At 32.3% G+C, this 16,271-nt stretch overlaps 1 protein-coding gene across 1 annotated transcript; it reads right to left on the bottom strand.

Moving 5' to 3' along the window:
• Positions 1 to 2,116: 2,116 nt before the first annotated feature.
• On the bottom strand, positions 2,117 to 7,658 carry LOC147384501 (PRA1 family protein A1-like). The gene is made up of 7 exons (XM_086426524.1): positions 7,320 to 7,658; positions 7,120 to 7,160; positions 6,956 to 7,034; positions 2,923 to 3,009; positions 2,758 to 2,846; positions 2,517 to 2,588; positions 2,117 to 2,412 (listed from the first exon to the last, which is right to left on the bottom strand). Exons 1-7 carry the CDS (start codon positions 7,475 to 7,477, stop codon positions 2,309 to 2,311), a joined length of 630 nt encoding a protein of 209 aa, XP_086282650.1. The 5' UTR covers positions 7,478 to 7,658; the 3' UTR covers positions 2,117 to 2,308.
• Between the last annotated feature and the right edge of the window lie 8,613 nt (positions 7,659 to 16,271).

Genomic DNA, 16,271 nt, shown 5'->3' with positions numbered 1-16,271 from the left:
ACTTTCCTTCTGCTCCCAAGAGAGAGAGAGAGAGAGAGAGAGATGCATAGCCTTTATGAATATCATATTAATGTCATGTCATTAAACCACAAATTTAGCTTAATCAACAGTACAAAGATTTTGGCTTACAAAACACTTGGTTAAACAATTTTAGTTGCTTACAATTAGGAATTAGGCTCATATAAATCCTAAACCTTTAAAAAAAAGATGGAAAAATAAAATAAAATAGGGAGACCTAACAAACTTTTACTTGTTCTCAATTAGACTCTTTTATTTTTTATTTTTTATTATTTTTACTTGGGGTGTAATAAGTAAAAGTTGGGGTACCCAACAGCAGCTCTCTAATCTTTTTATATCGTTAATGAGCCGTGACTTTCTGACTCAAAAATTCTCACTCGGTCGGCATGGCAAGGGCACAAAACTATAGATCTTTTTCTTTGGAAAACTCACGGAAAAAGATCTACGATTCTGTGCATTTGCCACATCAGCCGAGTGAATTTTCGAGTCAGAATAATTGGTGATTGTTAATAATGTTAGAATTGATTGATTTGGTGACGCTAATCATGATGTTGAGTACGGCTCAATGTGCATTTTGGATCACCCAAAATATGGGCATCACAAGCCTGAGCACAAATAGGTATAGTAAGAATAGGTGACGAAATTTTTATACAGATCTACAGGGATAATTTCATGCCTACGGAAATCATTTTCACAAAAAATAAAAAACTAGTTAATAACGAAACTTCAAACCCTATCAAAAGTGTTTTAGAATACATTTCCCTAAAATGCTTGAACCAACAATTGAAAGGATGACACAATTTTTTTTGTGAGGATGAACTGTTCTATTCATCTCAATGTGGATCTTACCAACCCGGATTAAAAGTCTCGTGCAAAATATACATGCAGTATCAATCATTGTCAAAAATATACTGGAATATAATTTTTCAACAAGAAAACATATTTATAATGAGAATGTGTTAAAGATTCAACTGAAAAAGAATGAATGATGTTGGTAAAAAGACTTGCAGAATCCTTTGTCAAGAATCTAAATTCACAGGACCTCTAATAAAGAACCTAAGCTTATTATTTAGTTCCGCTCCATTAAGTAGCAACTTACGACAATAGAACTTTTGCTTTTGTAATATAGGATGCTCAATATTTTAAAACCCTGTCATTTTGAGCACTTGCCAACACTTTTTAAAAGGAATATGGAATTTGTCAAAATATTTTGGTTTTAGCTCTTATCTATACATTTGATTATATACCAACTTGTTCCAATCTCTAATCCGCAATTTTGCTTATACAACTATTTGTGCACAAAAATTAACCCAACTGAGCCTAAAAACACCTGCCCACATGTGAATTGACATTAGTAGTGACATCTTTGAATGACATACAAAGTTAAGTCCTAGATACTCTTGGTTGGCACAAATTCTTAGTCACAATAAATTCCCAGTTAAAATTGTACCAATACCCATCACAGTAATAAAATATAAAAGCCCCTCTTTTAGCAAGTAAAGAAGAGCCTTTCTGTCTTCTACTTAACAATCTCCCTAACTGAAGAGGACTCTGAATTTGACACAAAAGTCTTCTGTTGTGTACTAGAGCTACAAGTTGAAATCTCGAGCTAGTGGCAAGATTTTATTGGCACAAAGTTCAAGTTTGAATTGAAAACTTTCAGTTGTTTAAAAGGGGAGAGAGGGTGCTTCTCTGCAGGTGAGGTGTCTATACATGAGCTAGGCATAACTTAGAAACATAATTTTTGTTTTTCATAGATGCATCTACAACATTATTAATAATGTTGATGAAACTACATTTCTTCCTTTTCGGCAAAGCCTCCTTTCCTCCTGTTTACAAAAGTTCAAGTTTGTAAGACCCAATGATATCGTCTGTGAGATATTCTCTTTTTCTTCTTTTTTTTTTTTCTCTTTTGGATAGGTAAGCATGTGAAACCAGGGTGTTGATCCCAGGTCTGTGGTATTACCCCACTCAGAGACTTACAGTATCTGATATTAGAGAAAATTCTGACTCAAATCTATGGGGCACCCACAGCTGCAAACTAGGGAGAAAAAAGAGAAAGAAATAACTAAAATAACAATTCCAGAGAAAAAAAGAAGAAGAAGAAAGTGCAGTATTTTGTATAGATCACACCATTTTTGTAAAATCACCAAAATAATGAAATTATACGAATCAGATTAGAAAGCTTATAATATACATAGCACAAAGGTTATTACGACCCAGACTAAAAACAGAAGTAGAGACCAGAGCTTACTCGCGTCCTAGAAACTCCATATGATGCACTACCAAGTCACAGCTCACTATAGTTGCGCCAAACTGCACGAAATTCCTCACGGAATGTGTTCAAGCGTGCCTTCAGGTTAGGCATTCTAAAGCTTGCATGAAGAAGAGTGGCTGCAAAAAATGGTTTGCTGTAAGTGGTGAAATAAATGAGAAAAAAGAAATCCTTAACGAGACATGGTTTCAAGAATTGTGAAATAAGTCGGGTTCATAAATACCAAGAAGACCAATGACGAGCGCCCATAAGACGGTGAGGAGACTGCAAGAGGTGAACCAAAGGATGAAACTACCTACAAAAGGAAAGGGAGGAAAAAGTCCTAGTCAGTCAAAAAGTGATCAACATGTTTATTTTTATTTTTTTCTAGATAAGTGATCAAGGGATTAATTGTTCTAATAGATCAAATGGTAATTAAAGCAATTGAGAAGGAAAAAAAAAATGACTTTAGAGTTTGTAAATACCAGCTGAGAATATCAAAACAAACATCCAACGTGGCCTTCCACATATATGAATTGTTCGTTTAGCTGATGGACGTCCACGAATAACAGGCCTGCAAATAATGAATCTTTGATCTTAAGAAACAGTAAAATTTTCTTTTAAACCATATGAAATGAAGATAAGCTCACGTTGTCGGAGGTCGCATCTTTGCAGCTAAATGGGGAGAGAACTGTCTCACAGTTCTTGTTATCTTCTCGTTAAAAGTAACTGCAAAGCTGTAATTCCAAACCTTAGCAATAATATATGAGGTAGAAAAGCAAACTTATTACTAATAAGAAGATTAAATTCATTCAAACCCATAACCCATAACCCACATAACGGAAAGAAAGAAGTTATGGGCTTTGTATTTATTTCATTGACATCATTGATGTTGTTTCGAAGAAAAATAGCTTAGTGTAAATGCCAAAATTATCTTATAAACAGAGTGAACTAGAGAAAGAAAGCAAAAATAATAAGAAGAAGAGTCCATTACCATTATCATGACCATTTTCCTCTTTTACACACTCACACACATACACACACAATCTTGTTTTAAATTGTAATCCAATGATGGGCTGCAAAATTGCTTTAAGATCTAGCATCCGATATGGTATCATATCTGACAGTTATGGATTAATCATGTTCCAATAGACAATACATGGTAAGTATATAGTATCTATTATAAATTATGTTATATATTTCACTTAATTATATGATGTATAATTGTTTGCATCATATTTAATTATATGATGTATATCAATAAAGACCCAAATCCAATAACTGTTTGCATCAAATTTGGATCTGATCCACCTATAATGGATATTGTATCATATTTGGATCCAAAAGTTGATATCTAATAAAGGTCTGAGAACGAATCTAACTGTATCTTATCGAATTGAATTTGGATCCAAATATTGAGATATGCTAAGAGATATATCGAATTGAATGTGGATCCAAATGTTGAGATATGCTAAGTTATCAGATGGTATCCAATTAGTGAGGAATACCATTTTATCAATGATCATATCAAATCATATTTGATCTACTCACATTGAATATTATAGTGAATTTGTGTCTAAAAGTTGATGTCCGATTGATAAGGACCAAAAATCAGATCTTAATATGATCTAATAGTATCAAATCAGATTTGAATATGACATATGTCTAATCGAAACCATTCCAAATTGAATTATTATCAGAAGGGATTCAAATCCAAATGTTGAAATCCAATAATAATTTGATCAAAAAATGATATGACTTAATAAGGTATTGAATTGGATGACATCGAGCCCACTTAAGATTCAATCTAAGAAGCTACCAGATTGGATCCACATTCGATCTGATTCTTACCACATTAGCTTTAATCGAATCAATTCCTAACAATACTATTAGCACCTTAATATCAATCTTCATCATTAGCACCTTTAATCGAATCAATTTCTGACAATACTATAAGCACCTTAATATCGATCTTCATCATTAGAACATGATCATGATGGGAAATCAAAGATCATAGGCCTTTTCCATTGGGTCATAAGATTTTATATTTAGGAGAGTATTTTACTGATAAAGATTAGTATTTGGGCTTATTTTTATGTTTTATTAACCCATGTTCTTAGTATAGATGTTTGGAGTAGTTTGATAACTTTATTATGTCTTTTTATTAAGTTTATATGGATTGAAAATTTAATGGAGATAAAGTTATGAAAATTAGGGTATAAATTTTTATTTTTAAGTTAGGGGTAATTTAGGTATTTTTCTATTTAGCGTTTTGTTTTAGTATTTAAAGACATCCTTATTTTATCTTACAGCAGATTATTGAATAAAAAAATTACACAAGTTTTTATTTTTCTTGTTGGAATGTTGGTGCATTCAATTTGGTAATGTCATGGAAACACTAAGGTAAAAAAACCATTTTTTTTCTGTTGAATCTTTTTTTTTTTCCCCTCTATCTTCTTCTCAATCCATCTATTTCTACATTTATTTATTTATTTTTGAGAGATCGACCCATCTAAATCCTTTTTGATTCACAAGAAACCACCCAAACCTACCCTATTACATCTAAAACCTCAAACTCCTTCAAAACTCATATCTGAAATCTCACAACCCAATCTACAACCTTTAAACAATCCCTCCATCAAACCTAACTCAATTTCATACCGCTAAACCTAATTACAATACCATATTACAACATTTGTCTCCTGCACTGACTTATCCTCTGATAGAATAAATGTACAAAATGTCAAAGATAAGCCAATGGTTTACACCATAGATAGAATACATTAGAATGTCAACTTTAGCTTCCGTTAGAGACTACAAGCCTTGCAATTATGTATTTAGTTTGATGATTTCGCTATCTGGAAAGAAATCAGGTTGAAGACCCCACTCTGAAAGGAATTAAAGTGGAAGGCACCACCTGAGACGTACATTATATTCATATGACCCCACATTAGGAAGATACACACGAGTAGTTGGAGAGTGGAGGATGAGTCAGTTTGTATTACAAAGCATAGCAGAGTTAGATTGCACAAAAACTATCGAGACTTCATCTGTTGGAGAGTAACAACAATTCTATTTCATTAGTGAAAAAAAAACTTCCCAACCCAGGAAAATTGATAGGGACATCAAAGATCATTAAATTTTATGTTTAAGATAGTGGGAGCTACAGAGCATAACCGTCAACTTAAACTCACTAGAGTGGATTCCCTTATTGCTTTAGTCGAAGGAGATGGAGGTGGAGTTGACTATAAAGTTGTGGATTCAGTTGATCTTGTTCCTTGTGAAAGAGAAGACAAATAAACTAAAGAAAGGAGAAAGTGATGTGTTGTAGATTATTCTTACGCACTATCAACAATATGAACCATGCACATTGTCTTCCAAAATTCATACAGTTCATAGAGCTTTGGTCGAGCAAAGACTGAAAACACAAGACGATCAATCAAAAGATTAAGTCAAGTCAAGCCTATCTATTTTAGAGATTAAGATTAGTGTTTGAGCTTATTTCTATGTTTTATTACCTCATACTATTAGTATAGATGTTTAGGGCTAGTTTAGTAACTTTATGTTTTTTATTACGTTCATATGGGAGAGATAAAGTTACGAAAATTAAGGTCTTCTTATAATTTTTATCTTCAACTTAAGGGTACTTTGAGTCTTTTTCTCTTTAGAGTTTTGTTTAGCATTTAAAGACATCCTTACGTTATTTCACAATAGATTATTGAATAAAAAAATTACAAAAGTTTCTATTTTTATTGTTGGAATGTTGGTGCATTCAACTTAGTGATACCGTGTAAATCATTAGGGTAATTACAAAGTAAACCTATCATTTTTTTCTCTTTAATCTTCTTCTTCGATCCATCTTTTACTACATTTTTATGTTTATTGGTGAGAGATCAACCCATCTAAATCCTTCTTGATCCACAATAAACCACCCCAACCTATCCTAGTGCATCTAAAACCTATCCAAACTCCTTCAAAATTAAATATGAAACCAACAACCCAATCTACAACCTTCAAACCATCGCACCAATCATATCTAACCTTATTTCATATTTTTAAACCTAATTACAACATCCTATTGCAAAATATCATAATTGCTAGACGCCGTAATTAAATCACGCAAACCAAAACTTTTTGGGTTTACCCTAACTTTTTATGGTAACCAAAATCTAGACCAAGTTCACCTACCCTGTATTTCATCTTCTCCCCTCTCTTCTTGCATCAGATCCCGTTGAAACCCTTTCGATCACCATAACAATGTCATTGAAGATGTGCCAATGGTAGGAGAATGAGGGGTTGGCAATTCCTTTTTTTCCCCCTTTTTGAGAAAACTTAACCAATAATTTTACAAAAGCATGCTCCTTTAATGAATTTAAAAAAAGTAAGTCGCATTAAGTAGAACTTACACTACTTGAATCTAGATATACATATCATATTCCAAGTTACAACTAATCAATCATTTGGTGAAATCGATGCAATCTTAATTTGTAAAAAAAAAATATTAATTTACCATTTTTCAAGTAGAAGCTATGTGACGTAATCCATTAAACCAAACATAATTCCATATTAAAGTAATCACTTTGCTATCTTGTGTAGGAACTGCTTTGTTACATATCTTCATTACAACCAATTTTTTTTTTTTTTCCTTATGTTGGGATATGTAAGAAAGGCTAAAAAGCATACCTATCATTCAACAAAGCAATGCTTAGCGCACTTGAGATAGCAGCAACAATAGCAAGCGGCCTCCTAAGAAATGCAATCCCTGCAAAAAGTAAATTAAGAAACTAAACCCTACTACCAATCTAAGATGATTTGAAGTTAAAATCATAATTGCTTAGTTCTCTTACCAAGAATGAAAATAATCATGATAAAATAGTTCGTCCGATAGCTGTGAATTTAATAAACACATAAGATTCAATTATCTAAAAATTCAAAAGAGCTCAAACAATCGCAAAGGAAAACTAAAATCACAGTTACACCAATCAAAATCAAACAAGAAAAGAAACATAAATTATTGAATTAGAAAAGTGTAGAGAGATCGTCGTACTAGTAGAGATTGCATTTGAGGCGGCTGTTCCATTTGGAATAAGATCTAGGAATAGTGAATCTGGAGAAGAACTCTGAGAGAGGTCGAGGAGGTGATGACCAATCAACTTCACGAAGCGCGTCTATCAGGTCCTCTGCGGTTACGTTTCCCCAATCCATCTCTATCTGCCGCTTGAAACCCTAGAGATGGATCGATCACTAAACACAAGAAGAGATTCAAAGACACAGAAATGTTGGAAAATTGAAACCCAAGAGAAAAGAAAACCTAATAATTTCGAAATTGACTCTCCTGCTCTGTCTCTCTCCGACTTTTATAACTATATATAACAGAGTGATTGGAGTTACAACGAAGTAAACGAAGTTTACGAAGTTCGTGTCTTGGATTACTATTGCCACACCAACTTTTACTAATAGCCAACCAATTAATGTGATAGCTCATAACATTGAAGAATTTAAGGCAAATTACCATTTCGTTGGTTGAATACGACAAAATTCGGAGTATGATAGATTGATCATTTTACTTTCCAAAACATGTTTTCACGTGACTTCACTGATAAGTATTCTCTTTTAAAGAGATGATCTCTCTTATAATTACAAGCAATCTCTTCATAAAATTTGGTGTGAAAATAGAAACTCTCTTATTATATAACGGAGCTGCTATTGGCACCTCATTTTATTAAATTATTTATCTTATCCCCAACTAAAGATTAAAAAACACACTTCAAACATTAAAAAGGTTTGGCTAAAATTATAATCTCAACCTTTCAAAACATTATATGATTGGGCTCATATAAAATCTTAAAACCAAAAAATTAGAAATCTAACAAAATAAAAAAATAAAAAGAAATTTTTATTGGCACCCCAACTTTTACTTCTACTTAATCATTCACTTATTTTTTTATTTTTAATTGAGGTGCCAATGGCAACTCTCTTATATTATCATTCACTTTATTGATGTTGTGTGATCTAATAAATCACTTACAATGTAGTCTTAGGATGGAAAACACCATGTCCCATGTGAGTGCTAAAACTATTTACCCATATTAAAAAGAAATGATTTTATATTTTATATAGTGCACATTGATTCAAGAAATAATACTCGAACTTGGATATGTACACGTAAAATCCAAAGGTTGAAAATTATTCTAGAGAAAAATATGATCAGGATATATAATATTGGAACGTGCATAAGATCTCAACCATTGGATGATGTGTTTACCTGGTCAGGATCGTGACTTATTTCTTGAGTCATATGTCTCGAGGAAATGGAAACCAACCCATATCATATTATTTTTTATTATAAATTTTGAATTGCAATTTCAAAAGGTTGTTTACAGATCCAAATAAGGATCAACCTCCCGTATTTTAGGGAATGTTTGTTGTTTGTTTTTTTTTTTTTTTTTTTGTAATCCACGAGTATTGCCTTCTTTGACTCTTTGTAATTTTTAACTAAAGATGTGGTGTGTGCAAAAGTGTGTATGCAAGGTTTCCAAAAAAAAAAAAAAAAACTTATTATAGACTTAGAAAGGGGAAGATTATATCACATACAAGAATTACTTTCTTCCTCCTTAACCATTAAGAGTACTTACACTACATGCAATGCAAATGAGCTATAAAGGTAAATAAAGGACATTAGAAAGTAAATGCTCCCTAAGAAACTTATTATGGGCTTAGAAAGGGAAAGATCACCTCACATGGAGGAATTACTTTATTCCTCCTTAGACATGGAAAATAAAGAAATTACACTACTTGCATGGAAATTTAAATGAGCTTGGAAAGTAAATAAGTAAAGATTATTACAAGAAACTTAGTGTTCCCTAGGGAGCTTATTATGGACTTAAAAAGAGAAAAATTACTTCACGTGAAGGGATTACTCTCATCTTTCTTAGCCATTAAAAGAAAAGAAAATTACATTGGTTGAAAGTAAATAAACTTGAAAATAAAGAGATTAAAGTGAAGGGGATAGAAGTGGGATTAAGGTACAAGTAATAAAAAAATAGAAAATTAAATGTTCTCCCCAACTTGGTCTTCTTCTTTATCACTTTATTCTTTTTCTTCTTGTTCTAGACTTTTAAAATACATGAGTAAATGACTAGACATAATTTTGGGGTTATAGAAAGCTTTACAAGAAGAATTTGACAGAATTTTGAAAAGATAGACTTGCCTATTTTTTTTTCCTTGGAAAGGTCTTATATCTATAAGCCCTTGGGGATATAAAGGTCTAAACATCATGAGGTCAATTTAATTGAAACAGAACCTCAATAAATGACTTTGATTGCCTCCATTATTGTGTCATTGATTGTCTTTTACTTCTCTTTGAGTCTTACCAATCACGATGATCAAGAAATATGAGAATAAAAACTCACAAGATTCTAAAGAATTCTTTTGGATGCGCAAAGGTGTCCAAAACCTTTGAAAAACAAAAAAAATAGATGAGAAAAAGTCACAATGACATGTAAATAGCATCCAATATGGGGACTTAAGGGTCAATTTACCTCTCATGACTCTAAACAAATTAAGATTAAGGTTCTAGAGAATTTTCTTTGAGGGGTAAGAGTATCAAAACCTTTTTAAAGTGGTCAAACTCTAAAAAAATAAATAGCAATGACATGCAATTTCTCTAAGGGTGGAAGGGTTTAGAGGTCAATTGCTTTGGTAGACTGATGTGGAACATCTACAATTCTAAGTAGTTTCTTAATTCTATAAGAATTTATTTTTATTTCTATTTTTAGTTTTAATAGGATTTCTATTTCATAGTTATATTAGGAGTACAATTCATTTTTAATTTCTAATTTATTTTAAATTTATTTTTATTATTTAGACTATAATTAGAAGTGTTCAATTTGAGTTCTAATAGGATTAGAAAGTTAATATTATGTTATAAATAGGTTAGCAATGTTAATTTTTTTGTATTTTAATAGGATTCTAAGTTATTATGATGAAATTATCTATATAAAGAGCTCTAAATCCAAAAATTCAATAATCAAACAATCATCAATTCAATTATCTTTTTCTCTTTATTATTTTTTAGTTTTGTGTTTTATTTTTTTTAAAGTTATTGTTTGTTTATCAATTGAATCTATTAATTCAAATTGATTTTGAGTGTTACATTAAACACAACCTATTGAATCTATTGATTCACACGCTTTCGCTACGTCACTTAGGGTAGGAGAAGTTATTGTTCACAAGTTCTAGAGAATTCTCTCGGAGAGATAAGATGGTCTAAGCCTGTTAAGTGCCTTAAAGTGTGTATTTTCTTATTGTGTTGTAGAGCACTTAACCATATTTTTTAATCTAAAACTACTATTTCTTCATGAATAATAGTTAATTCATTATAACTTATATTTTACTAACTAAATATCGTCTATTTTCACGGATTTAATCATATGTCCATTTCTTATAGGTAAAACAAATGGAAATTAAAAAAATCAAAAAGTGAAATATTTACCAAAGTTAAGGTCAAAGCACAATCTAAGAGATCTAATGGTCTCAGATTGATAGAATGAAATTTTCCTTCACTCTAAATCTGTCAAATCATACCATTTTGCCCATAATTTTTTACTTACTCATCAAATTTCAACGAAGTTAGTGAAGTTAGAAAATTGATTCAGAAGAAAAGAAATTGGTACTTCATGAAGAAAGGTTAATTTAGACTTTTCATTAGTAAAAAATGTATGACAAATAAGAGACTTCAAATCTATCACGTTTCACCATTTTGGACATAACTTTTGACCCAACTACTAAAATATGTTAAGATTGGTGAGATTGAAATTTTAATTGAGAGGAGAATATATTTTTATTTCACAAAAGAGAGTCAATTTAGGCCAAAAAATGTGAAAACTTATTGTAAAGGTGTTCTCCCTCATTTTGACACAACTTCATCTCCTTTCTTCCCAATCCTCTTTAAGCAAATATCCCAAGACAGTGGTGAAAATGGTGTTTGTTCCTTGAGTTGAAACTCAATTCAAGTTGAAAGTTTCACAACTCAAAACTGTAGGATATTACTTTGTTCAACTATCTAGTCCAAAACAATCACCATTGTCACCAATGTTTTACAAATTTTCAAAAAAAATAAAGGCAAGAAAAGAGAAAAAGGAGGATCAAAGAAGAAGAATTTTCTTGAGCCATTTTCTCTTATTCCTACTACAAAGGTGATGGATCAGAATCCATCCCCACAAGTATTAGGGTGGTTCTACTCGTATGAGGTTTTTGTATTAAAAGGAAAAAAAAAGAGATGGAAGATAGTTTCATGGCTTGAAGTCCATTGAATTACAGTACTAAGTTATGACTCCAAAATTAAATAAATTAAAACTTATAGTGGAAATGCTAGGCAATCAATAGAAAAGATCCAATCAAGTTCCTTGAATTCTTACATATTTTGACAGAGTTTATACACTTTCTCAAAAAGAAAAACTAAGAAGTCTTCAAGAAACAAAAAAGAAGTCATTTAACAATGTTCAGACCTCCCTATTTATAGATTTATAAAGAGGTTTTGTTACAAAAAATTCTAGCAAAAATACCAAAACACCCTCAAACAGTATTGTTGTGTTCAAAGTGAACAACCATTCGTTATCTAAGCAAATGGTTGTTCGCTTAGGATAACGAATGCCTATTCGCTTAGATAGCAAATGGCCGTTTGCTATCAGTAGAATGCTATCACCTCTCTGATCCCCTTAGTTTGTCCTTCTTCTTTGATGATCAAACCTCTGATTTTCCTTCTTTTACTGCTTCTACTCCAAAGATTGACCAATTTTGTGTCTATTTTAGACACCAAATGGGGTGGGACCAAAGTATCCTACAACAAAAGACAACCCTAGTTTTTGTCTATAAAAAAACTTCAACTCTTTGATTTTTAAACTCTCTTCAATCCCTCTCTCCTCTTCTAATCTTTTTTTTCATCTTTTATATTATATTTTTTTTATAATTTTGGAAGACAATGAAGATTTTGTTCAAGGATTTCAAAGAGTTCATCAATAATAAAGATAAGTATTTTATTTATTTTTACTATCATATCTCCATGATCAAGCTTGGCTAATCTCTCATTCTAGGGAGATTGATGAAGTCATATTAAAATAATTAAGTTTAATTTTAGTATTTTTTAATGTATTTTTAAAGGTTTTTAATAAATTTATTTTCAACAACTTTGGATCTTAAGTATTCTTCAATTATTTCTCCTTATCTGTCATGCTTGACGTAATCTGTTACTATTGAAAAAAAAATTATTATATCGGATGGTAACCGTAATGGAGGATCATTGACAATAAAATTATAAGACCCCAAGTTTTTGACTCGTATCTCGAGGAAAAATAAATAGTAAATTTTTTTGAGAAAATCCTAAAAGTAGGACTTAAGGTAAAATTATAAGATTTTGCTCTGATCATTTTTAGTAAAATCTGATATCACCATTAGATTTAAAATAGTCGAAAAACATACTTTAGCCTATAAGCATGCTAAAATGCGAGTTTGAACAAAAAAATTACAAAATCCTTGATTTTTGAGTCAAACCAGACTAAAATAATGCATTTTTGTTATAGTAGGAATTTTTAAGATTTGATCATACCATTGGATTCATAATGAAAATTTATACAAAATGAACTATTTACTTGTCATTTTTAGAGATCAAAAAGTCGAATTATTGTTAAAAACGAAAACGACGTCAATTTTAGAGTTTCATTGGACCAAAAATGTAAATTTTGTTAGAGACAAAATTTGTAGAAATTGATCACTTCTTTAGATCCGAAACAAAAAATTAGATAAAATAAAGTATTCATTAGTCACTTTTGGAGTCCGAACGGTCAAATTATCGTTGAACGAAACAATAGGTAAAATACTGATTTCGTCCCAAAATTTTATATAAATAAATTTTTAATTTTTTTACTATTCTTCATCATTCTCATGCATCCAAAACCAGCCACAGTTTTAAAAAAAAAATTTGTTTTTTTTCCCGATTTTCCAACTCCGATTCGTCGTGAACGGTTCATCTTTGACCTTCGACATAGAAGGGAAAAAGGTCCGCAACCTAAACATCTATAAAACCCACCAAATATCTTTTCGTTTTATCTTTTCTTTCACCTCGTATCACCAAAAATTAGTCGTATATATATACAGGAGTTTCGTAACTTCGACATCGAATTTCATCTGTTTTGGGGTCAAACTGTCATCCGTCGCAAAAGGGAGAAAAGACGACGGCATCGAGATTTTCGAAATCACAGGGTCAGATTCAAAAATCATCCACCTTGATTTTCGTACCAACTTCTCAATTTTCGTACACATACTTCAATTTTATCGCCTAGAGATTTGTAAGGACTCTCAATTTCTATTGATAACTGTAGATTGTGAAAACTGCATTTAGGATTTTTATCAAAAATTTGTATTGGGTTTAAAAATTGTAGAATTCTTTTTGTAATTTTAAATTCACGTCAGAACATCCATATTTTGTATGTTTAATTATATTTTATAACAAATTATACGTGGGTAGGATATTTCACTGGGTTATTTCCGTTAGTTGGGTTCTATGCATTGCTCAGACCCTGTTTTGATATAAGTTTTATAAATTTTCAATGTTATTGATAAAAATGAATTTCATAGTTAAAAAAATGATTAATATCAGTAAACTCATATTGAGTTGATGAATATCAAAAAGTGAATTTTTTTTTTTGAAAGATTGAGAATTATGAAAGTTGAAAAAAATGGGATGAAACAGTAAAATGTCATAATCACACCCGAGGGGTGATGTTTGCATTTTACATTCGAAAAGATGAGATGTCACACCCTGTGCACATGCCACACTAGGCTCGTGATCAGTTGGGATAACGGTGTGGTAGCAATGTTATACATGGCAGGCTTCATTAACTGACACGTGGCTGTGGATAGGAAATACGGCCAATGAGTAATGTCTGCATTTTTTACATTGTAATGCTTTGTGTAGGTTGATGAAGGGATATCCAAGGATAATGATTTGTTGCATGTTTATTTAAATTCTGTTGACGCAGAGGCTCCAAGTTATGTTATTTATTTTAGGCCGGGTGGCCATAGTTGCATAGTAGGAAACTAGATATCCATTCTCAACCTTGTATTGTTAATTTCTCATTTGTTTTCAAATGAAAATAATATATATATATATATATATATATATATATATAGTTAGTTAGTTAGTTATGAGCTGTTAAAAAGTCTGTGAATGCCTGAAAGGATAGTACGTCATATCATCTGAAGTGGTGTACTATCTTAGGATGTACGGTGTAGACACCCAAATTTGATCGGGCCCTCGTCGCAAAATGCCCTAAAAATCGAAAAAAATTGGAATGGGCTCCAAGGCCCAAACTTACGAAAATAAAACATATTTTGTCATCTTATTTTTAATAAACGGCCCAAAGCTTCTCACGTGGCCCATGGACCAAATCCCTTACCATCCTTCTACACTCCTCAACTCAATCCAACATATCCCTCAACCCATTCTTATTCTACCCATTACCCAAGCCCATTCAATTCAACCCATTCTTGTTCTACCCATTACCCAAGCCCATTCAACTCAACCCAACACATTACCCAAGTCTAATTCTCTACCCAAGCCCAACATCACAACCAATCACCCAACATCATCAAGATATGACACATGTCATCACCCCATCTCACCTCCCTCATCCAACCACTAACTCCTATCACTTTAACTATCCCATTACTTTTATATCATCTACCCACACTTACAACCTACACCCCCCTAACCTATCATATCCATTCATTCAAATCAAACACTTACAACTTACACCCTTCCTAACCTATCATATTCATTCTCTCAAATCAAACACTTATAACCTACACCTCCCCCTAATCTACCCTCATCATTCCTTACAAAACCCATCTCTACAACCTAAACCTACACCTATCATCTCAAATCAAATACTCATCATTTCCTATCAACTCATCTCAACCCTTCATTTCCACCCACTTTAACACATGTCATCATCTCCCTCACCCTCCCAAAATATCATCAACCACCTCCTTAAATCCTCCATTCTCTTAAATCAAATACCATTTAATCACAACCACCATCTTAAACTCACCTCACCAAACACTCCACCCAAATGGGTTGGGTAGGATCCAACCGATTTGGGTCAAAGCTCACCCATTTAACCCCTTTCCCTAAATACCCTCCAATCTCCTCTAAATTACACCCACTTCTTTCTCAAAATTATAACCATTCTATCATTTTTCTTCATTTCACCCAACTTTACCCCTAAAATAACTCTCCAACTTCTATAAAAATCCCTCCATTCTCCCCTTACAACAACTAATGAAAATTTGATAAAAGAAATTCTCTAAAAAGATAACTCCCTTCTCACTACTCTCAACCCTCAACTCACTTTACCATACTCAACCCTACATTCTCAATTCTCTAGAATTTCCAACTCAACCAAAATCTCTACACTCTCAACTAAGCCAAGATCAAGACAAGGACTCATCCTTTGAAGATCAACTCAAGAGCAAGGTAAGAAATGGACTAAAAGAGGAGAAAAACTCCCCCTCTCCCCTTTTCTCTCCCCCTCAACTCCCCTCTTCTACTCATACCCTTCTCTACACATTTGCACACACCACAATGTTCTAAATCACCAAAGGGCCCCTTCTTCAATAAGAGTGCCCTCAATGGTTTGAACTAACATTAAAGCCCCTCACACTTGAGGACACACATCGAGTCCTTTCCGATTTTCTTTTTCTTTTTTTTTTATTTTAAAAAATCGAATCTGAGGTTACCACATTACGTGGATGGAGTAGGGTGCCTAACACCTTCCCTACTCCATAAATGGACCCCTTTACCTTGAATCAAAGGTTGGACCATGCACCTTATCCTACGAGAGTCATCAAAAATGTCAAAATGACATGTTTTTCAAAAATACAAATTCGGGTGACCATTCACACCCATTTTCGAAAATGAATGGTGGCGACTCCAAAACAC

The sequence above is a fragment of the Akebia trifoliata genome, chromosome 15 (assembly GCF_017979445.1).
Source record: "Akebia trifoliata isolate Shusen 1 chromosome 15, ASM1797944v1, whole genome shotgun sequence".
NCBI classification, from domain to species: Eukaryota; Viridiplantae; Streptophyta; class Magnoliopsida; order Ranunculales; family Lardizabalaceae; genus Akebia; species Akebia trifoliata.
The sequence above is the reverse complement of the archived record's forward strand: the minus strand, read 5'-3'. Positions and strand labels throughout refer to the sequence as shown.

Excerpts from the sequence above, each read along its gene's own strand:
- LOC147384501 (XM_086426524.1), bottom strand. The coding sequence starts at position 7,477 with ATGGATTGGGGAAACGTAACCGCAGAGGACCTGATAGACGCGCTTCGT. Across the intron at positions 3,010-6,955 it reads ATTGCTTTGTTGAATGATAG|CTTTGCAGTTACTTTTAACG; the intron begins GTATGCTTTTTA and ends TTGGAATTACAG. Across the intron at positions 2,847-2,922 it reads AAGATGCGACCTCCGACAAC|GCCTGTTATTCGTGGACGTC; the intron begins GTGAGCTTATCT and ends CATTATTTGCAG.